Here is a 23491-nt window from a genome sequence, read left to right on the forward strand (position 1 = left end):
ATACGAGTCGCGAGTCAAATTTAATATTCTGTCAATTAACTAAGTAAAGACAAATATTACTAAACCAAAACGAGTTTGTAGTGTGTATGAAAACCTAGCAGCTATTTTACGAAGACAAAAAGAAAAAGCTTCAATTGTCAACTCTCACTTTATTTAACCATGAAAACTAATCCCAGATTCATCACAAGAGATTATTATTATTAGGGTAAAACTGTTAAATGGAGACATTCATTTCTCACAACAGTCAAATGCACCAACTACGACCGGACATAGCTATCCCTCCTCCTATACACATACATGTATACATATTTGCGTGTGTCTGTGTGTGTATATAGCTGTCGGCTTTTCGGTCCATACCGCGTAGTTTCCACTTTCTCCTCCCTCAGTCTTTAGTCTTTTGATTTGAAAGTTTGAAGTTGAATAGCAAAGAGGAAACTTTTCCAGTACAGCACTAGATCACTCTTGACTTCTCATCTGAACATATTCCAAATTCTTCGAGTTGGCTTTTCTCTCTTTAACTAGCTAATTCATTTCACAACAGCAGAAGCCAAAAGCCAAAAACCAGAAGCCAGAAGTCCTCGATTAAGCTTCTCACCTCACCTGCAGGAACTCATAGTTTCACTGATCCAATGCAAAAACAAAAGGTACGTGTACATATATATATTTATAGGCCTCGTGTTTAAGGAAAAAAATCCAATTTTCATGCACTCAAAACTTTGCCTACAACTTCTTCATTCTTTTCTTCTCTCATGGATTGATTTCTGAACCAAATCCTGGTAAGAATTCCTTGACAGTTAAGTTATATACATATTTCTATCTGCAATTCATACCCTTTATTTAGGATATAACTCGAAAAAATTCAATTGTACTCCGGTCTATTCCTGGTGACTGCAGCTAATATGGACGTAGGGAAAAATCCTTTATTTTTGCATTTATTAGCTGTTCAGTCTAGGTGCCCTTATTGATGACTGCCGATGCTCTCATGTTTCTCGAGCAAGCTGCTCTGAACAGATTGATAATATGTCATTGATAATATGTTAATATCATTGCCGCTGAATAAAAAATGTATCGACATGTTATTAGTATTAATCAATAAACTTTCTACAATACCAGTACAGTATTGATAGTAAGCTGGTGTTAAGCTAGCTGCCTAACATCTTGATTTGAGTACCGGAGACCAGTACAGAACGTCAGCAGTTTAGACGTTGACCGTTAGCTGTTGGTGGCAATTGGCAACGGCGGGCTGGCTGGAGGTCATGGGACCATGGTAGGTAGGGATTGGTGGGGTCTCATGTGGTTGGACATTTATGTGGGTTACAGGGAATCACACCTCCTTCCTCCCTCTATAATTCAATGCCGACCTTTTATCTCTGGAATCGTCTTTCATTCACATTCAATCCAAATTGCGGGGTTCAAAATGGGAACCCTTGTGGGGGCCCATGTGGGACCCACTTGTTGTTATGTTCCGTGCTCTCTTCACCTTATGCCCCTGTCTTTTGTGTAGATTTCATCCAAAAGCCAATTTTCAAGATAGCAACTTTTCTGGGAGGGGCTACACTGTTTACTCTTATCGGGGTGGTGTCCTGATCATGAGAAACTTACAAACACCATTTTATTGTTGACGGGATATCACCATGACGTTATATTCGTGTCACCATGACAGTATATACGTATCATAAAAATCGTCATTCAATTTTAGAGTAAGTTCACTTTAGGATTTCCTCCCTAATCGACCATAAAAGCAATGTGTCTTGTTTCATATCAATATCAATATTAAAGTGTCATGTGTATCGTTTCGAACATGAAATTGTATTATCAGTTCGAGTTGTCCCAGTGGCGTATGAGGGCGTAGGTAAGTCTACCTCCAGTTTCAGGAGGCTGATCACAGAAACGTTTCTTGTTTAAATTATTTGTGAAAATGTGAACACAAAGGAAGAAACTTGGGACTGAAAACTGCAAATCCTGCAACAAGTTTTGGGTACAAACCCAAATACAAGACCTGCCCTTTTGACTTTAAGGACGGTGCCTAAATCTCAATGCAATTTATCCACTTCGAAACCAAGTTCGGTTTTAGTTTGTTTTTATCTTTTCTATTTCGTCCAGGTTGTATTGCTACTTTTGTGCCATCTGTTCTTCTGTAACTCCTAATTCCCCCATTTGCCAATTGACAGCAATCCTTATTTCTTCCACGACATTCCTTCATATAAATTTGGATGAAGGCAGCTGCAAATTAAATCAAAGTTCCAATTCATCCCCAAAAAAAAAAAAATGAAGAAATGCAACGTTTTAGTTCTTTCCCAACATTTGCTTCCGCTGAAGATCCTGCTGTTACTAGGAATGGCTGTCGGAGATCCAAGAACGAAGACGGTCCAAATAATGTGCGGCAACCAACGTGAGCACAACACAACCGTGTTTGTTCCGAATTTTGTCAGCACGATGGAAAACATCAGTGAACAAATGCGAACTTCCGGCTTTGGAGTGGCAGTCACCGGTTCAGGCCCCGACACCAACTACGGCCTAGCTCAATGCTATGGAGACCTTTCTCTTCTGGAGTGTGTGCTATGCTATGCCGAGGCGCGTACAGTGCTTCCCCAATGTTTTCCTTACAATGGGGGTCGGATTTTTCTCGACGGTTGCTTCATGAGGTCCGAAAACTATAGCTTTTACGAGGAGTTTAGAGGATCGGAAGATAGGGTTGAGTGTGGGAACACGACGAGGAAGAGTTTGGCGTTTGGAGACTCGGCAAGGCAGGTTGTGAAGCGTGCGGTTGAGTCTGCGCCAAGCAACCGAGGATACGCAAGGGGTGAGGTGAGTGTGAGTGGGACGGCAAACGAGTCAGTTTATGTGTTGGCTGATTGCTGGAGAACTTTGGATGAGAGCTTGTGCAGACAGTGTTTGGAAAATGCATCTGCATCAATGTTGGGATGCTTGCCTTGGTCCGAGGGGCGAGCGTTGTACACCGGGTGCTTCATGAGGTATTCAGACACAGATTTTCTCAACAAGGAAATGGGAAATGGAAGCTCCAGAGGTACATGAAATTTCTACCCCTTTTATTCAACATAGGTTCCCTTTAGTCACTTTAAGCGAGGGGAGGGTAGGGTGCTTCGGTGGTTCGAGACTGAGCCTGGTGTGTAGTTTTGCTCGCCTAATCTTCGGAACTTTGTTGCAGGTACCGCAATTGTCATAGTAGTTTCAGTTGTCAGCTCCTTGGTAGTTTTGGTAGTTGGAGTAGCCATTGGATTTTATATCTGGAAGCACAGATATATACAAAAGAAAAGAAGAGGTAAAAAGCTAGTAGAAATTCTGCAATGCTATCAGATTGTATTGCTTCAATGGTGAAATTAAAAGATCATAAGTGATGGACAAAATGGTATATTAAATGTAAGAGATTACCGGACTGCTAAAGAATTTCGGGGTTTTGCAGGATCATATGATGCAGAGAAGTGGGCGAAAACCCTAAACGACAGTAGCTTAAACTTCAAGTACTCAACAATTGAAAAGGCCACGGGGTCTTTTAACATTGTCAACAAGCTTGGACAAGGAGGTTTCGGAACTGTTTATAAGGTAGTTTGTCTCCATGTCTTTTGTTTGTCTTAAATGTCTGATGCCTCTGTACTTGGAAACTAACCAGGGTTTCTCCTTGCAGGGAGTTCTGGCTGATGGGAGAGAGATTGCTGTGAAGAGGCTTTTCTTCAACAACAGACACAGAGCAGCAGATTTCTACAATGAAATCAACATTATAAGCAGCGTGGAACACAAAAACTTGGTCAGGTTGTTGGGCTGCAGTTGCTCGGGACCTGAAAGCCTTCTCGTCTATGAATACCTACCGAACAGGAGTCTAGACGGCTTCATCTTCGGTGATTATGTAGATTTATGCTAATTTACACAAATCTTAACTAGGTGGTATGTGCATGTTTCCTCATTTCTCTCAATGTTTTTGACAGATCAAGAAAGAGCTAAAAAACTCAACTGGGAGAGGAGATATGAGATCATTGTTGGAACGGCAGAAGGTTTAGCCTACCTTCACGACAACTCAAAAACAAGGATCATTCACAGAGACATAAAAGCGAGCAATATACTTTTGGATTCAAGGCTTCGTGCTAAAATTGCAGATTTTGGTTTGGCCAGGTCTTTCGAGGAAGATAAGAGTCACATCAGCACAGCAATTGCAGGAACATTGTAAGCCTATTTATAGTAAATTCATTTTGTGTTATTTTAGCGAAGATAAATGAATAAGACTCCAAAAAAAGTTGAGCTTACCGTTGTTTCTAACCTACCTCAGGGGATACATGGCTCCAGAATACCTAGCTCATGGCCAGTTGACAGAAAAGGCAGATGTCTACAGCTTCGGAGTGCTTATATTGGAGATCATCACTGGAAGGCAGAACAACAGAAGCAAAACTGCAGAGTACTCAGATGGCATAGTTACAATGGTAAATTTCCCAATAAAGTCTTCCTTTTCTTCCATTCATAAAACAATTTGATCTTTGAATTTGCAGTATACAGTAGATCCCCATTCTTACTTCGTTGTTCCTGTGTTTTTGGTCCAAACAGACCTGGAAGCACTTTCAAGCAGGGACTGTAGAAGAACTGTACGACCCAAATTTAATGTTGCAGAATTGCCATGACAATGTTAAGGATGAGATATTCAGAGTGGTTCAGATAGGACTTCTATGCACCCAAGAGAGTTCCTCTTTACGACCAACAATGTCAAAGGCGCTACAGATGCTAACAAAGAAGGAGCTGCACCTTCCTGCGCCCACCAATCCACCTTTTATAGATGAAAAGACCATGGAACTCAATGACCACGGTGACGACCAATGTTACCCTCTAAATGCAGATGGTGCTTCTTCAGTTGCGAGTGTTTCACATAGTTCTTTCTATCCAAGGTGATCACAACATGGTGAAAAGTGAAAACGAAAGGTTTCACAAATTCCAGGGCTTGCAACTAAGTTCTCCTATGAAGGAGCTGAGGAATCTCGGGCTGCTACTTGCCCCTGCTCAGCTCAGTCAGAGAATATGTCAAGTTTGAGTAACTGAGACGAAGTACAAATGGCATTCGAGGATTTGTAGATATAGTGAGAATGGTTGAGCCAGAGTTCAAAAAAAAGAAAAAAAAATTTCTCAGTTTTCAAAGCCAGACAGTGAGCAATATTTTTGTTCTCATTTGTAGAAGTAAAATTGATCAGAAATGCTCTTAAAGATTGATATTCACAACTATGAAAGAATAATTGAAAAGAAATGTGTGAGGCACAACATTTTTCTTATTTCCCAAAGGCACATACTTTGTGTTCACCAAGACACAATTTGAAACAGCATATACATGAATCAAACTATCGTGTGGCTACTAAGTTCCCTATGAGGCTTCAGCCAATCTCATAATATCTGGCATTGGAAAAACCTACGTCTAAAGCCAGGTTCTCCAACTCGTCCCCTGTGTTCACAAAAAGATTTTAATCAACAAACCAGAAACCTATTATCCGCTTAACCACTCCACTTAACCACTTATTAAGGCCATGCCTAAAGGCCTCCAAACAGAACAATTCCCAAGATTTCATGAAATTTGAAGATACAACGTATAAACATATTAATACAAAGAGAGCTTAAACAGATAGAAACATCGTGTGGTGCATATGCCATAAAAATAAAGAGTTAAAGCGAGGAAAATGCACCTGTCAGGAATGCCCTGACTGAACTCTTTAAATACTTGTAATCGTCCTTAAGTCCAAAAGCAGAAGCCACCGGGACAACAAGATTGTCAATCATCAATTCCTAGCAAAAGTTCCTGAAGCATTCAGCACTTGTCTGCGACAATAAAAACATAACGGGAAATTGGTGTACGTGTTACAAGGCAAAAACTTACTGTATCTGGTTGAGTACCTGAACTGCAGACACAACTGGATTGGTGCTTTTATTGAAATCACGGATTGATACCCTCGAGCCTGTAATGCCAAGGAAAAATGAGAAAAAAGTAACCTACCCAAAACTACATCATCATCAATCAAAAGCGAGAGAATGGAACCTGCTTTCAAAACTCTAAACATTTCCTCCATGGCCTTATATTTGTCTACTACATTTCTTAGCCCATAGCCGATAGTGATGGCATCAAAGTGACGGTCAGAAAACGGCAAATCAGTTGCATCACCTTCAACCCACCTAACAAGATGCAATGCATAACATGATCGATTATTCTCGGTAATGTAATGCTGGTATCTATTAAAGCGTTTCACATAAACTAAAACATTTCTAAAATCCTGAGTTAAAGTTCAAACATTTTTAGTTGATTGACCACTAGATTAACCAGTGCTCACTCAATGTTCAAGTACCAGGCTTTCGACTTCAACTTTTGCCGCGACGAAGCAACTGACAACTGCTCTTTCAAGAAATCGAGACCAATCACCTGCCAATGCAGCCAAATTTTACCATCCCAATCACAAACATCAGCTCATATTCAAATTAAATTACCAATCTTTCAGCCAATTACAACAAAGAACAAACCTTGCCATTGGAGCCAACTTTCTCAGATAAGAGAAACGCTAAATCCCCATTTCCACTGCAAAAATCCAACACACTCTCTCCCATTTTTGCTCTGCAACCCAAAATTCAAAAACTTGAAATTCAGGGACCCAAATATATATATTCCACCAAAAAACAGAGCAAAAAAAATAGTTAATTTTAATGTTTACCCGCTCCACGAAACTGCCATTCTTTTCCATATTCGATGCTGACCCAAGCTCAACAAATCAGTTAGCTAAAAATTGTATAAATATTAACAAAGAAAGAAAAAGTGACACTACAATTTAAGAAAAAAAGCGAGAGGAGAGAATCGAACGTTATCATAGACGGGCAATGCGATGGAGGTCCTGGAGGACCGGACCGGACTGCGTCTGAACCGAAAACTGGGTAGGCGCCGACCGGCTGAGAACGGAAGAGCGAAGCCATGACAGTTAGTGTCAGTTAAACAACAACGGGGAGACGCTCGTTCTGTAATCAGTGATCGGATAAGTGGGCCCGATTCTTGAAAGTTGGAATCCGGTAAATTATGGGTCGTCGTTTCTAAAGTAAGCCCAATGTTGGTAAGCAATATCTGCAGAAGCCCAATAGTGATGCATGGACTCAAATTAGTAGTGTAGGCTGACATGGGCTCACCAATTATAAACCACTTTGTTATTCAAAATTTTATGACGTGTCTACTTACTTGAATGAGGAGGTTATGAATCAAGTAACAGAAAAAAAATAAAAGGGTATGGGATTAATCCCTTTTTAATTGATCTGATACCTGATTTTTCAAGTATATATTAACACAACAAATTACATGTTTACTTACTTAATATGCGGGAAGTCGTGAATTGGAGAAGGAAAGAAGGAATTGACATGCCCAAAGTGTGAACTATTGGAATATGGATGGTTACGTGAAACCCACACTTGTTTAATTTCTATGTGTTCATAAACACTTAGAAAGTCAACAATCAAAATCACATGAGTACTCATTCTATATAAGTAAACATATTCCACTTGGTTTTTTCTGGTCAATAGAGTGAATGTTCGATCTCATAGCCTCCAACAATAATTGCAAGAGAAAAATGAATCAAATGAAAATGTAAATGGTTTTTATTCACTTTTCTTGGTTGATTATAGTTCGTATACCTTTTAGGGCCTACTTATTAGGGTTTTTTTCTTTTTGAATACAAGTTATATTTTGCACTGAATTATACTATGATATCAAAATCCGAGTTCGAGTGCAGAAGAATGAGAGCGTTATTCTGGTAAACTTGGTTAAGCTCATATTTGTACTTATTAATACAAGTTTTGCGTTTTGAGCCCAGATCATTTGCATGTGATAGCAAGGGTATGTAAGCATTTCATTCATTATCAACCGTGGTCAAATTCCATAGAGTATACATTGAAGCAAATTACAATCAAATCCCCCTAATCATCTTGAAGATAGGGTAATTGACGAATGCCAGTAAAGTTTGCATTTTCCAGATCATGTACACATAAGTTATCAGGAAAAGAAGCATAATTAAGCATTTGAGAGAATGTACATGCATGCACCTCATTCATTTGTAAAGAATGGTCCGGTAAGATTATCCATCACCTCAAACTGCATGTTCTCCGATGGTCTCCAGTGACGCTTGCGCTGATTAATAAACCAGTTGTTAATTTGCCTTTGATCTAGCCCCGTCGATTCGGCCAGTGCAATCTTATCAGCCTCCTGAATGAGATTAGAGCAAAGGAAGAAAATAAACAACCACATTTTGATTGTCAAACATTGTTATTAGGTGAGTATGAGAAAAATACTGAGGTGTGACTGTAACGTCACGTGGTGTTATAAAACTAAGTGTTATAACGTGAGAAGAGAGGCTTAGTACCGTTGGATAGGGCCATTTATAATGCGTACTCCACCAATCAAGTAACGTTTGCCTTGCTTCTTTCGGCAGCTTTCCTTTTTTCTTCTTCTTGGAGAATTCGAGCTTCAAGGTGCTGAGATGACTGCCAAACCTACGCATAAGCCGATCCTTGAGATCTCGATCTTCACCTCCTTGTTGAGCTTCCTGCACATCTATTCCGCCTCCGCTGAAATCCTCATCCGATGACATGCCACCACCTTCATCTGATCACCAACATTGTCCATCAGGTTATATGAATTAAACCATTAAATCCATTTCGATCGAGATAATAGGGTGCTATGTGATACCACTACACTAGTCAATGTTGTTTTCTCAGCAGAGGGTTGTACTAAAGTTACATCTTGGAGAAAACAAACTCGTAGATTTTACGAGGTAGACAATTGCAATGCATAAATAACAATGTGCAAATTAAACATACGTGAGTTCTATGTTCTCATATCAAAATTTCGAGAATGGGATATAGATTTCAAATTTACGCTGAAGCACAAGCATTACGTATAGATGACTCTCTAAAAGTGTCATAATTAAATTTATGACTACGGATTAAGACCAACTTCTATAGCACGTTTATACTGTCACCGTCAATATCTAAAACAGCTTGTGAAATAAAAAAATTAAACCTAGCACAGTATGATGCACTTAATACAACAGTAGCAGTGTACTGCGACAAGGAAATCTTTCGCCAATTCATATCACCAATAAAATTAAAAAGTAAAAAGAGAACGGAAGAAGGACCCACACCATGAACCTTTTCTTTGTCCTAAAGATCCACACCATGAACTAGTTTTCAAAGGCACTCCAGTACAGGGTGCCATTCTTTCTTTCACGAGGGAGTGGATAGTGGGCTGTTTTGGATGCTTGAGAGTGCCCGCGTATTCTGGGTATTTTAGAATAAGGATCTCCGGATCTTCTTTGTGAGGATCCAAAAATCTTCTAATTACATCCGTTTATCATATATCATGAAACAAAAAATTATTGTAATTTTTTTATTTAAAATTAAATATAAATAATATCCGACTAAAACTGACCGTACGATTTATAATGAATGGATTTGATTAGAGAATTCCCAAAATCCTCAAAAAGTTAATCCGAAGAGGATCCTCATTCGGTATTTTAACCTTAGACCTCTATTAGAATGTATAAAAAATTAAAACACTCAAAATATCAAATACTTCAAAAGACTTGAGAATTTTAGTATCGATAATATTGTTTAGGAGTGCTATCCACACACATTTTTTTACTTCTCACATACTCTTTGTTAAGTTTTATCTCTTCTTTTTTTTTCTTTTCTTTTTTAAATATCAATCTCCTTTGAAGAGAAAACATTGTTTTTTCTTCTTTTTTTTTCAGCCCCACCCACACACACACCAGGTTTCGAACCTGGAACCTAGAACTACCCCACCCCTTACCCACACCCTCACGATCAATTTACTCTCTTAACGATCAAAAATTAAAAAATTGTGTAAAAAGTAAAATAGACCATGGATATCACATTCTTTTTCTACATAGCTCGATTATGACTTATACAGGAGGGAGAAACAACGATGTCAGACTCAGAATGGACAAGACAGGCGGAGCCCTCAATCAAATCAGAACTGACACAAACCACACAAACGTGCATGTGTGGGTGGGTGGGCAGAGTCGGTGACCAAATGGTGAACTTCATGGCAAAACCCTAGAAGATGCCTAGTAAAATACTCCTTTGAACATCATACGAGAAATTTTTAATTATAACATGAATACAAGTACTACATTACGTGTTTTAATAGAAATGGTAAAAAATTTTATTTTTTTTAATTATTAATTTTTTAACACACATATCTAACCATTTGTATAATAACACATGATGTATCACCATGTGTACCAGTAACATTGAAAAATCTCTCCATTCATACACCTCAATGTTTAGGTATCCAGTTGGTAAATGCCATGGAAACGATCACAGTTAATATCCACCATGACATTTCGAATAACTAACACAACATTATGTGCAAGACTTTTTCCGCATGATCTTATATTCGTAACATAAAATGCTACGATATCTTGTATTAATAATTGGAGACGCCCCAGCTAGAAAGAATACTTTCCACCCAAGTCATTTCCATGCCCTTGGAAGTTAAAAGAAAAGGGATGTGATAGGGTTTGGTGCAGCGGAAAGAAGAGGATTGAATTTCCGGGGGGCCCCGATGCCACTCAAAAGTACATGTAGTGAGCAGACACGTGTGAAGCAATAATGAAACGCAAAGACCCACAGCGGGAAGAGATGTCCTTCCATGGAAATGACTAGCACTTAACACAAGTGGCAGTACTGGCCAGACCAAAGCGAGAGAGAGTTGAAAGACATAAAAGCTGCTCTCGGCGTAAACTGCGGGAGTCCACATGCGAATGTGTGGAGAAAACTTCGACCACCCCCTCGATCCGGGCTTTTCTATTAAAACTCTCTTCCTTCCTTCTTCCATATGCAGTTGTAGCAGTAGCAGTAATTTTTATCATCCAGTCGTCCAATATACCCCTCACCGTTTTTACCAGATGAACAAACAAAATATGGGGAATTTAAAGGTCTTCTGTTAGGTATAAAGAGACTAACCTATAATCCAAGTTACATTCAAGTTTCCAATGGGTAAGCTTGTATTCGACTGTCTAACTTACTTGAATGCGGCAGCATACAATACAACAACGAAGACAAAAGCACGTAAAAAAGAAAAGGCATAGCAAAAAAGCTCAAGTCTGTGACACACATTCTCCTCTCATGCTATGCTTGACGTAGAGACGATGACACAACGAGAATATGCTACTGGAAGTCCGGAACACCAGAGTTTGACTGCGTCACTCTCTCTTCTCACGTTATGTGTGAGCAAAGTTAGACACAACGAAAACACGAGAAAATGCAACGCCGACACCAGAATTATGCTCCTTGTATATAGTAACAACGTCACATGTTCGGCCTAAAACTATCTCCAGACTTCCAGTAATTAACCTTCTATTAGTGCTATGAATGAATATAGCACAATGACAAGCTTCGCTCTCATGCCATAAGCATCATGTAAGGCAACATAAATATACTAATTTATAGAATAAGAAATCAGCAATATTCTATGGCTACACACGTTACATGCAAAGTGCAAGGTAAGATCAATACAGTTTACTTGCAAATAAGCCCAACACTTCAAATCAATGAAAAGTTGAAAACAGCACAAGTATCTTCAACTAAACAAGTGAATCATTGATCTATACTTGTAGAATATAATTGAAAGGGTAATGCTACAAAGACTATATTTATAAACAAAATTTTGTAAACTAAATGATATGGAAATTGATTGTTATGTTATTACTTAAGCGTTGATAAACATGCTCATTCCTATTAGTGACAAATCATTTAGTTTGTAAATTTTATCTACAAATTTAATCTCCTTAACATTAACCTAGCTACTTGAAAATTTCAAAGTACATGATATATTGGTTCGAGTACTTACTCGATGGTGCATGCGAAAGTTTTGGGATTAAAAGATTAGTAGCTATAGACTTTAATCGATCAGAAACGGTTTGCGTACTATAATGCATGAAAGACGTTCAAAGAACACAAACTTTAAGAGAACATTTAAAAATAAAGAAATTCCAACCAAACACTAATCGGATAGTCTTGAAAAAAAAAAAAAACCTAAAACAAGGCTTTTACAAATGCAGGAGCCAACAAGATAAAGCCACGAAATCACGTGAATATATGCCAATATTATGTTTATGTCCAACTGAACGTCTGCCATGGTCGCATGCTTAAGGAATGTTCTACCTCTCTCCCTTTTCATTCGGGTACTTAGTTAAAGAATCTACTGATGCAGCAGTGAGAGCACGAGGCGAATTAAATATGAATCCCCACATCGCTGAAAAGGTATTATGTACTATCATATAAAAAACAATAATAGTTGCGAATCATAACCTATAAGATTACGATGACACTCCACCAAAGATAACGAGATTTCTAATCATCCACCACTCTTTTTCAATGTCTAAGGCTGCTACTTGCATTCCGGTTGCACAAGCTCCACGCTCGTGCAAATGGAAGTAACCACAGTTTTACTCTGATTGAGATGCTTAAATGTACAAATCTTTGCTCAAATAAGTGATGGAGTAACAAAAGGAACTCTTCTTATATTATCAACAAGATCAGCAATTTATGCACACCGTTTTGTAATTATGGCCCTTGATACGGCTTTATTTGTTCAATTCAATGACTGAACAAGAGGACGGGTGTGCAAAAATTGTGTGAAGAAATCATTTCTTGAGACAAAATGATTTGTACTGAAGTCTAGATCTTGTTAATTTTTTGGCTGTTATCATCATAGGCAAAGGGATGGGAAGTTATAAAGAACAGAAAGCAGATCATGATAACTCAATAAAAATAAAAAATAAAATTCCAAAGGCAGTGTATGATATGCACTCACGTGATTATTAGTAATATTCCTATACGTGCTAGCTAGCTAATCCACTTTCTTTCTAAAGATCATGTCCAAGGGAAGTACAGATAGATTTGATTCTATCCTACTTTAATATTCAAAGTTAGCTATACCAATTTTTAGACCGAATTTATAAACTTTGTGATGTGTTAATAATAAAAAATAATCATATTAAATAACACATAAGTAATAATTTTATCATTAACAATCAAGTTATATAATTCAAATTTTGCTGCATGCAATACAGGCAAGTACTACTCTTGCTGTATTGGAACTTGAGAATCAATAAAGGAACCTGACTCCACATCATTACTTGTCACACCTACATTGTCTCTGATTAAGATATCAGTTGAGTTGAGTGGTCTAACACTTCTAACAATTCACTCCAAAATAAACTTGACAAATATTCATAACAATTACGTTTTGTGAATGAAACTGTATTACTTTAACAATGCAAATAGGAGGATAAAACCAACAGTAGATCTATTTCCCCAAACTTTATAACCATGCACAAGTTTCAAAAGATTTCTAAACCAAAAGCGCATATATAGTAACATTGCATTGCATATATCACATAACAAGCAATTTGAAACAATTTTCTTGCCCATTTGAGAACTGAAAACTAAAATTAGGCTAAAAAATGAAAAACTAAAGACAGTTGCCAGATGCTTCCCCACTGCTGATCATGAACAATATTTCCCCAAACTTTTCAAATTTCAAAACATTAAATAAATAAACTGAAAAAGAAATAATTATTAAACCACCCTTAATTTTTCTCCTATTTGTAATTTAAAGGTCAAACTTTTTGTGATCCTTAAATCCTGCATTTTCTTAAAAGAATTTAAGGGTATAGGTATAATAATTAATTACTTATGCCAAGCTTCCCCACTGCTGATCATGAACAATATTTAGCAATTCCCCTAAACATTCATGTCAATCTTTAATACAGTCACACTGATACATCCATCAGTAAATGTTACCTCTCACGCCTTTTTAAATTTTGTACCTTACTCTTCTTTAATTCATTTAATTTGATAATCAAAAGCTAAATGTGTGTGAGAGATAAAAATGAGAACGTAGATTACCCAACCCCCAGTCTATATGAACCCTTTACGTTAAAGCTGAGCTACTTCTACTATACCATGAAATGACTTATCATACCATCTTTACAACACTGTTCAGATACCTCACACTTGCTCAACAAGCACAACAAAACAAAAACTACAAGGACGATTCTTCTGTTTTTTTTTTTTTTTTTTGAAATAAGAGAAATGTTAGGTAGATTAAACTTGTAAATTAAATGATGTATCATCAATAAAAAATATACATCTTAATCAATACTTAAGTAATAATTTAATCAACAAATAAAATTTCTACACATTTAGTCTATAACATTACCCTTGAAATAAACTGATCTATTCAGTGCACATTTGCCACCGACTTTGTATGATCACTTTAATCATATTCAGCATATGCAACATCCATAAAATATATACAAATATGTATTGACTGTAATATGGAAGCTCCTAACAAGATCATCCAACTTAAAATTAACATGCATGCACTACATAAGGTAATTATCAATCATGATCACTAATTTCTAGGTCATGCATGGTATGAAGTTGACAATCCAGATTACATGAGTTGCAACTTGAAACTGAACATGTCTAAGAATGAAACAAAAAGGAAAAAAAGAAAAAAAAAAGAACCATGATTAGGGATTATTGATACAGATTATGAGCATGTGAAAAAGACTAAGTTAAGAAGGGCGCTATACTATAAAAAAAGAAACATAGAAACATTTGAAGGGGCACCGTATGAAACAATCAAACAACTATTGGAGTGTCATGAGATGAGACTACAAATCTCTGAAACGTCAAAGTCAGAATCTTTAAAACAAAAAAAAAAAAAAAAGATTTTGCTTTTCAAGCTGGTTCTTATATGGCGTCTTTGAGTAAAAACTAGATGAGATAAAGAAGGTGAAAAAGGAAACAAACAAAACAGACAACAAACAACCAGGATGGAATTTAGAAACACACAGACACAGGCACAAAATGCGTAGCTAGAGAGAGAGAGAGAGGGAGAGGAGGCAGGCGAAGATAAGATATAACAATGAACCGTTTCAAGATTAAAATTCCGAAGAAGAGCTAGCATTACTTAAAACTCTGGCAAATATAAGTATGAGACGGAAGGGTCTCTTTCCGTTGTAGAGGTACTAGGGTTTTTGTGGCTACCTAGGTGTGTGTTTGTATCATTACTGCACACACACACACATATATGATAAAAAAAAAACGTCCACAATTCTGCGAGCATGCATATGTTTTCATAGTTCTCAGTTAGTGGGCCGCTCGCATAATCATCATCATCGGAGAGAGAGGGAGAGAGAGAGAGAGAGACTGACCGCAGAGGGTTCTAACGGAGGAAGAGGCATGAGCAGATGATGAAGTGCAGAGGTTTGTGAGTTGCGTTTCGATCTTGCTCAAAAAAGAGGTGGCTTCATCAAAAGGCCTGGATAGATCTGATTTGTACTTCACCAAAATGTCGCAGTAGGTTTCCTATATACAACGGAGAGACAAGAAAGAATAAACAAAAAATTAAGATTAGAAGACGTAAAAATTAGTAAAAAGAATAAAGAGAAACAAAGAGAAGGGGGGACCATGAACTCGTCGAGCTCGGGATCGGCTCCCAAACATGTGGAGGACGACATCGAACTAGAATTACATGAGTAGTCTTCCTGCTTCTTGTACAAGCCGTTTTCTCGTCGAATTTCGTCCAAGAAACTCGCTATTTCGGGCGGCGCCCCAACCTACATCACACAAATAATAAAACATTCACAAATCCTGATATTAACAAGAGTTTATACTAATTAAATAATAATTAATTAGGTATTTGTTCACCTTCTGGCACTCGATGTATGCGTGAATGAGCCTAGGGTACGTCGGATGCGACGCGATTCTGGTTTTGATGGCGCCGAATACGTCCTCCTCGCGTTGCGCGATTATCGTCGAAGCAGCTTCTGACGCTGCCGAGTACAACACGATGTCGTTCGATCCGAACATCGCCTCCCGTTGATGTTGGTGGTGATTGTGCTCGCGGAAGGCTACGGACGAGTGCAGAAGGCTGTGGTAATCCAGCGGCAGTATCAGATTCTCCGGCGTCATCAACGCCCCCCTGTCATCGTACTCCGTCGTTGATTGAAACCCTTTGTCCCCATAGTCGGCCGTTGATTGCAATCCGTACATTTCCTCCATCAACGTATACAACCCCACAAGCTTATCTTCTTCTGCTGCTGCTGCTATATTAATGTCTTCTTCTAACTCCAGCAAAAACTACAGGGAGAAAAGATAAAAGAAAATAGAAAGAAAAGAATATAATTGTCTCTGCCACTGCCTGCCAGATGATCATTCAATATAGACTTAACGATATTTCTTCACTTGTATTAATTTTTATATTTTAACTCCAACTTTTTAACCAAGATGGAAATTGCTGGTAATGGAGTAGCAGAGGGTAACTGCAAGTGTTCTTGGGGAGTGTGTTTGTTGCCCGACCAATTAGAAAAGTGATGTATGATTGAATGTGATATGATAGGGCAACACTAAAGGGTTCAAAATTTTTAAATCAAATTGATATAGCATTAATCAGAAATAACCAAGTTAATTTACACTTAATTAATAATTAAATCATTTATAACTATATCATTTGGTTTACAAATGTGATTTGAATTGACACCTTTTATTTTGTATTAATTTTTTTAATAAATTATAAGAGACATGTTAAATACGTATATAAATATTTATTATATGCTTCTCTCTCATTTTTTTCATTATATTCTAATACTTTATAATCTGAATGTCATTCTATTTTAGAATTTGTGTATCACAACACAATGATGTATTTTCCATGTATGAATAGATACTTATTTATAACAAATTTAATTAAAATTATAAAAATCGGTTAGGCCCTATCTAGATGTCTAGGCACTAAGCCTTCCAAACATATCGTAGCAGTTTTTGTCTATGTTTCGTGGCGGAAGTGCAGTCTAACATAATACAAATAGTAGTTTCGATTATGTGCGCATAGTCTCTATTATATAGGGATGGCAATGTGACAGGTCGAATACCACCTCGCCGATTATTGTGTCCCCAACTCTAGTAGATAGAGTTGATTATTTGTTGTTTTGGTAGTTAAAATTTATTCAAGTTATAGTTTCACGCGTAGTGGAGTAATGATAGGTAAATTAAGTTTTTAAACCAAATTTGTAAATCATGTAATGCGTCAGCAATACTAAATAAGCATGTTAATTAATACTTAAGTAATAAATCAATTGTCAACAACTATGTCATATGGTTTATAAAATTGATTTAAATAGTTGGTCTATCTAACATTATCTATAAGAGTGTAGTGTTCATATGTTTTACTGTTGTAGTATATTAATAAAATAAATATATTGACAAGATATAATTAAGTAAAATAAAAACATCATATGCATGTATATCTAGTACACTAAAAAATTACTACGCGTACTTCTCCTTGCACTATTGTTTTCATGTAATTAAATTAAAAATATATATTTTTGCTTAAAATTCATTTAAATTGTAAAAGAGAGGTTTGAAACCCGAAACATAGTGTTTGAAGGAAAAAACTTGTCTGCCAAAATGATTCACCATTTGCAACGTTGTTTCTTTTTTCAAAGGAAATTTTAACGAAAAACACGTAGTACTGTTCACTTTAACGAAAAATCATATTTTTACACTAAAAAGTCAATAATGCTACTATTTACTTTACCATTTATTTTGTCCTTATCGTTAAAACTCAAATTTTTAAACCCTTTTTATTAGTTTTTTTTTTTTAAATAACATTCAACTCTCTATTTTATATGCCAAATAAGAAATTAATTTTTTTGTTGAATATGCTAAAAAAGACAATAAAAAAACTAACGTGAAATCGAGAACTATATCTAACAAAGATATGTTGTTCAAAAAATAATTTATGGAGAATTAAAAAAATGCAATCTTCAGTAAAAAAGAAATTGTAGTAATTTATTTTTTTTCATAATAAATGTGATAAGTAAGGCATTCAAAAACAGAAAAAATTATTTCTCATAAAACAACAGAAAAATTATTATATAAAAGTCTGATTTATTAGTCAAGACGAATTTTAGTGGTGGGTCATGCATGACACGTGGGACTCACTAGAGGTTCTCAAGGAGTGGAACTGGAACCCACCCGCATATGGGTGAATTTGAACTTGGCATATGTATATTTCATAATTCATATGCATGCATTGGGTTGTCTACACATGATGATGCTAATTGCTAAAGAAAAATCAAACAAATGAAACACATATGAAAATAATGCATGATAAAAACATGGGAGTTTTAACGAAAAGTCTCAATACTGTTCACTTTTAACGAAAAACCACATTTTTACACTAAAAAGTCAAACATGCTACTATTCATTTTACCCTTTATTTTGTCCTTATCGTTAAAACTCAAAGTTTCCAAACTTTTTTTATTAGTTTTCCTTAAAATCATGGACAACAGTGGATAAAAATCTAGAATGATTCGTGTTTCATAATGTTGATTATATAACGATTAACGAGTTAAGATTTGGGAACACACGTTTTTTTATGCATGACCAACTTCGTAATGTATTTTAACAATCTGAACCGTTTATTTTTTATGTCTTACCTCAAATATCATGTTTATCAAAAATCATCCAAATCTAAAATCATACTACCGTTTAAGTAAATTTAGTGTTTCTTTGTAGAACCGTGTTCATTCATTTTCTAATTCACTACAAATAAATACCTTAATGATTTTGGATTTGTCTAATTTTTTTGTAAGGATGATCTATAAATGATGTACTAAAATATAAACAGTTCAAAATAAGAACGAAACAAGAACATGTTTGAATCGTTGAAATGCATTACAAAGTAGACCCTTACAAAATTAGTGTCAAAAGTATGTTGCCAGATTCTAACCCTTACGTAATTATTATAGTGTTTTTAACGTTTAATTCTAATTAAGGGTAGACTATGACACGACTTGAAATTGATATGAAGCGGGCGAATTTGGGTTGATGTTATTCGACACAAACAAGAGTATGACATGATCCATGTAAGACTAGTGTCAAGCTAAGTATGGTCAACTCAAACAGAGTCATCTTACCGCCACTCCGAGAACAGTAACTCACAAAAGCGAAGAAGATAAAATGTGGAGGCACGACCGGCCCCATTTGACACATTGTTATGCAATGGTAGGAGTTGGAAGATGATAAGAGAGGGTATGGGAGTTTTTAAAGATGTAAAAGTCACTACATCCATGACTTTTAATGGTGGCAGAGTTTGATATATATAGGGTTGAATCATGTAAACCAAACAACCTAGTGAACAAAACAACCTAGTGTACAGGTCAGTGTTTGGTTTGATATTAATTCGACACACATACAATACAAGGGCTTTGACTAGTCAACAAACCAGAGGATTTATGAGGCTGAAATTTTCGTGGTAAATGCATCCAAAGAAAAATGCCACAAATTACTATTATTTCATCTATTCTTCACCATTAACTTAGTTAGGTGATAACCGGTAAAGTGTGTATTTATGGTTTTTATTCTTACGAAGTAGTAACGGAGTCAAGATTTTTTTTTTTTTTTTTAAATGTGAAATATAAAATCTTAGTGTAGTTTTCTTGAAATGAAGGAGAAAAAAAAATAGGGAATTTTAACAAAAAAAATTTCGTTATTGTTTACTTTAACGAAAAACGATATTTTTATACTAAAAATTCAATTATGGTACTATTCATTTTACCTTTTATTTTGTATTTATCGTTAAAACTCAAAGTTTTCAAATCATTTTCATTAGTTTTCCTAAAAAAAATATAGTTGTGAATGAGGTTCGCAAACCGGAGCCACCACCTTGCTCAATTACTAGGTGAGAAAAATTTGATCCAGTAGTTCGAAGTCTAAGTAGGCAGTTCACGCTTGCCAGTGAATGAGTCCGTCCATACGAAGATTATTAATATATCAAAGATTCAAATCCATACTAACTAATTTGAGCGGAAAAAACCACATTCTTGCTATTTTTTATACACACATTCTATTCTAGCTAATTAACTTATAAAGATATGACCAAAAAACTTATTTATGTAATTGACAAGTTAATATTGCGCATGTGGGTCTATATATATAGAAAGATTCTTGATGTTACACGTGAGAAAACCGAGCTGCTGCCAAATGATCAAGGCCTTGTCTGAAAAATAATTTAAATGATTAAATTGCTTTTAAGAGAAATAATTTTAAAGTTAAAATATATTTTCAGAGAATCCAATGGCTTGCCGTTCTCACCGTTGGATAGAATGTCCTCCGGTCAAACAAAGAAATCGGACGGGTTGATATCTGATCGTAAAAGAAAAACCGACAGTTTATCAATAAGCAAACATCCTTCTACCTATTCTAACACAAAAAAAAAAAATTTAAAAAAAAAAAAAAACCATCCTTTTGCTTATCTTGTTGAATATAATATTCAGATTTCTAATTAATCTTATTATTACACTTAGTATACTGGACTGTATTCTCGACACACTGAAAAGTTTCTTCATCTTTTAAAATCATAAATCATGTGATGTGTCATCAATATAAAATAAGTACATTAATTAAAAACTTAAGTAATAATTTAATCATTAATAATCATGTCACATGCTTTACATGATATAGTTTAAATAGACGGTATCCTTAACATTACTCTAAATAATTATTGCTTTCCAACCAAATATAACAGTCACAGTGTCACTATAAAATTGTAAATGACCAACAAAGTTGAAGTACCTTCGAAGATCTAATGGCTTTGGAGGAGCTTAATTTGATGCAGAATTAACCCACATGATGAACAAGGTTGGTCGTACGAGTGCATGAATTGCTTTATATATATAGGTTATGGTCAATGAGAAACAAGGTTGGTCGTATAAGTGCATGAATTGCTCTCTTATATATAGTCAATGAGGGGAGAGCCAAACTTTGAAAAAAGGTGAATTGGCGAGAAAGTTGGAGAATCACAAATATAAAGAAAATGATAGAGATATCTTTTTGGGCTAATGCTATGAAGGTTAAAATTTTAAATTATATTTATAAACTAAATAATGTATCATCAAAAGAAACAAGTAGGTTAATCGATATTTAATTAATAATCCAATCATTAACGACCACATTATTTGGTTTGCAAACTTTGTTTAAAAAATTGATCTTCATAAAATTATCCATATATTTTATATTGTATTTTATCCATATATTTTAGATCGTATTTTATTAACACAAATAAATCCAACCATAAACTGCACTTCGTTTAATCTATAAACTACGACATAAAAAAAAATGATATCTCCAAAACTAAATGCCCGGTGCATCTTGGGAAGTTGCAATCTATCTTCAAGTCAAAACAGTACGCACGTGTCCCTAATTCATAGATTGACATAGATTTATAAGCTATATTTCGAAAGATGCCCAGTTCTCTTTTACTAATTGACTTTAAAGGTAAACGTAAACATGACCAATTACCACATCCCACGTTCAGAAAGGGCACATCTGAGGAAGCTGAAATTGGGGGACAATTATCAAAGATCAATGATGCTAAATCCGACAAAATGTTGGTGCTTAACAGGTGCTCAACTTCATAACCATGCATGATGCGTGTTTGATTTGTACAATTGCACCTATCAAAGTAGCTAGAAGAATTATCAAAACGAATTCAAACGGAAGAAGAAAAAATCTATTGATAAATGAAATTCAATGTGTTAACTAAAGTATTTTACACTATATATTAAATTATTAGAAGAAAATTTTAATTTTTAAGGGTAGAGATAATTGCACGTTGCTCTAATTAATTTTGCAAATTCATACTCAACTTATATGCAATCTTTTTCTAAGCTTTTTTTTTTTTTTTTCCTTTTTCTTTTGATAATTTGTAAATGCATTTTTTTATGTGGGTAAAAAAAAATTGTAAATTCTAACGAATCGTGGCTTTTGCATTGTTTTATGTTGTTGCCAGTCAAAGAGAGGAATCATTGGTTGTTGGTGATCGAGAAGAAGGCTTGACCAGGAGTTGACAACACTGACAAGGATCTTTAATTCTGATTAGTCAAAAGATAGATCGTTGTTAGCAATAGTTTCATGTGTATTTCTGGTAAATCACGTAATTTTAATTAATTGAAACTTTGGTTCTTTGTTGTGTTTGATATGTACTTTTTCTTTTCAATAGTACTTACAATGCTTATTCAGTCATCACAAATAAAAAAAAATGAATTTTAACGAAAAATTTTCAGTACTGTTCAATTTAATGAAAAATCACATTTTTACACTAAAAAGTCAATCATGATATTATTCACTTTACTCTTTAATTTGTCCTTATTGTTAAAACTCAAAGTTTTCAAGTTATTTTCATTAGTTTTTCTATAAAAAATAAAATAAAAAACCAGTCCATGGATCTCATCTTAGCCTCACACGCGCGCGCGCGCACACACACAACATGACCGTGAAAAAAGGTTAAGAGTACATAGTTTTTGGAGTATCGAATAGTTTGTATGTACTTACATGCTAAAGAAATGTAAGTTCTTACGTAAATTCATACCGATGGTAACTGACGGTTAGATGTTATGTGTAAATATTTCCAACTCGAAATTTTGGATAAATCCTAACACTAATGATGAGAGTAACCAATCTTCTCCTAAACTTTTTGTTACAAAAAAAAAAAAAAAAAAAAAAAAAAAAAAAAAAAAACTAATTGACATTCTTTGTGCATGTAATCTTGTTTTTACACATGAGTTCATAGGATCGTAAAATAATATAACGAAGGTTATTAATTAGGAACAGAAAACTTCGCCCACCTTATTTTTTTTTAATTTTTTAATTTTCTGGTGCATAAGTCATGATGCTAAAAAAAAGCTAGAAAATGAAGAGTAAGTGGAGTGGAGGGCATTTAGTTTTAGTCCCAGGAAATAAGCTAGTCTTTCTTTTTCTGGTCAAAAGAATGGAGGATTCTCGTAACTATATCGGGGTAAAGTATTGTTTTTCAAAAGGCATTTGGGAGACAAAAATGAAACTGCAATCAACTTGGAAGATATCTGATGGCTGATCATGCTATCCTGCTATTCATTATTCATATCGATGGGGAACATGAATTCCCCATTATCTTCATCAGGATATATTTGAATAACTTGTTGGGAGTATAATCTATTAGTTTATCTGTAAATTCTCCTTTCTGATCTGTGCTGCACAATTAATAATTATATCAGATTATATCATTGCTTAGCAGAAAATTAAAGAACAAAGGATGTCGTTAACAAAGTCAAACTTAACTAAAACGACACTTAACACCTTAAACGGCTCTAAAAAATTGTATGATAATTTTGTCAGCAATTTTACGCGTGAAATTGTTACCTACTATTAATCTAAATGGCTGAGCAATAAGAATATGAATCTAAGCAATATTAGTCGGCAACATTCGATATGTTACTTAATATTAGTAGTCACATTGGGCAGTGAAACTATTTTTTGTCTACTAATTCTTGCTCGAGGTAGTGCCCATTATTGTAAGGAGTAGGATTCTCTCTGTTACAAATTCCTTTCCCCTTCAATC

The 23491-nt window shown here is 35.4% G+C and overlaps 2 protein-coding genes and 1 pseudogene across 2 annotated transcripts; 1 reads left to right on the plus strand and 2 right to left on the minus strand.

Annotated features, from left to right (window-relative positions):
* The first annotated feature begins 361 nt into the window (after positions 1-361).
* Positions 362-5267, plus strand: LOC137737728 (cysteine-rich receptor-like protein kinase 2). Its single transcript, XM_068477276.1, has 8 exons — positions 362-644; positions 2172-3028; positions 3170-3283; positions 3425-3564; positions 3647-3857; positions 3945-4179; positions 4283-4433; positions 4555-5267. Exons 2-8 carry the CDS (start codon positions 2269-2271, stop codon positions 4891-4893), a joined length of 1950 nt encoding a protein of 649 aa, XP_068333377.1. The 5' UTR covers positions 362-644; positions 2172-2268; the 3' UTR covers positions 4894-5267.
* Positions 5268-5333: 66 nt separating this feature from the next.
* Positions 5334-6942, minus strand: LOC137736284 (2-phytyl-1,4-beta-naphthoquinone methyltransferase, chloroplastic-like; annotated as a pseudogene).
* A 908-nt stretch (positions 6943-7850) lies between these two features.
* LOC137737375 (homeobox protein knotted-1-like 6) lies at positions 7851-16404 on the minus strand. Its single transcript, XM_068476829.1, has 5 exons — positions 15760-16404; positions 15519-15668; positions 15264-15417; positions 8373-8614; positions 7851-8215 (listed from the first exon to the last, which is right to left on the minus strand). The coding sequence occupies exons 1-5, from the start codon at positions 16111-16113 to the stop codon at positions 8057-8059; spliced, it is 1059 nt and encodes a 352-aa protein (XP_068332930.1). The 5' UTR covers positions 16114-16404; the 3' UTR covers positions 7851-8056.
* Positions 16405-23491: the final 7087 nt, after the last annotated feature.

The sequence above is a fragment of the Pyrus communis genome, chromosome 6 (genome assembly GCF_963583255.1).
Source record: "Pyrus communis chromosome 6, drPyrComm1.1, whole genome shotgun sequence".
NCBI classification, from domain to species: Eukaryota; Viridiplantae; Streptophyta; class Magnoliopsida; order Rosales; family Rosaceae; genus Pyrus; species Pyrus communis.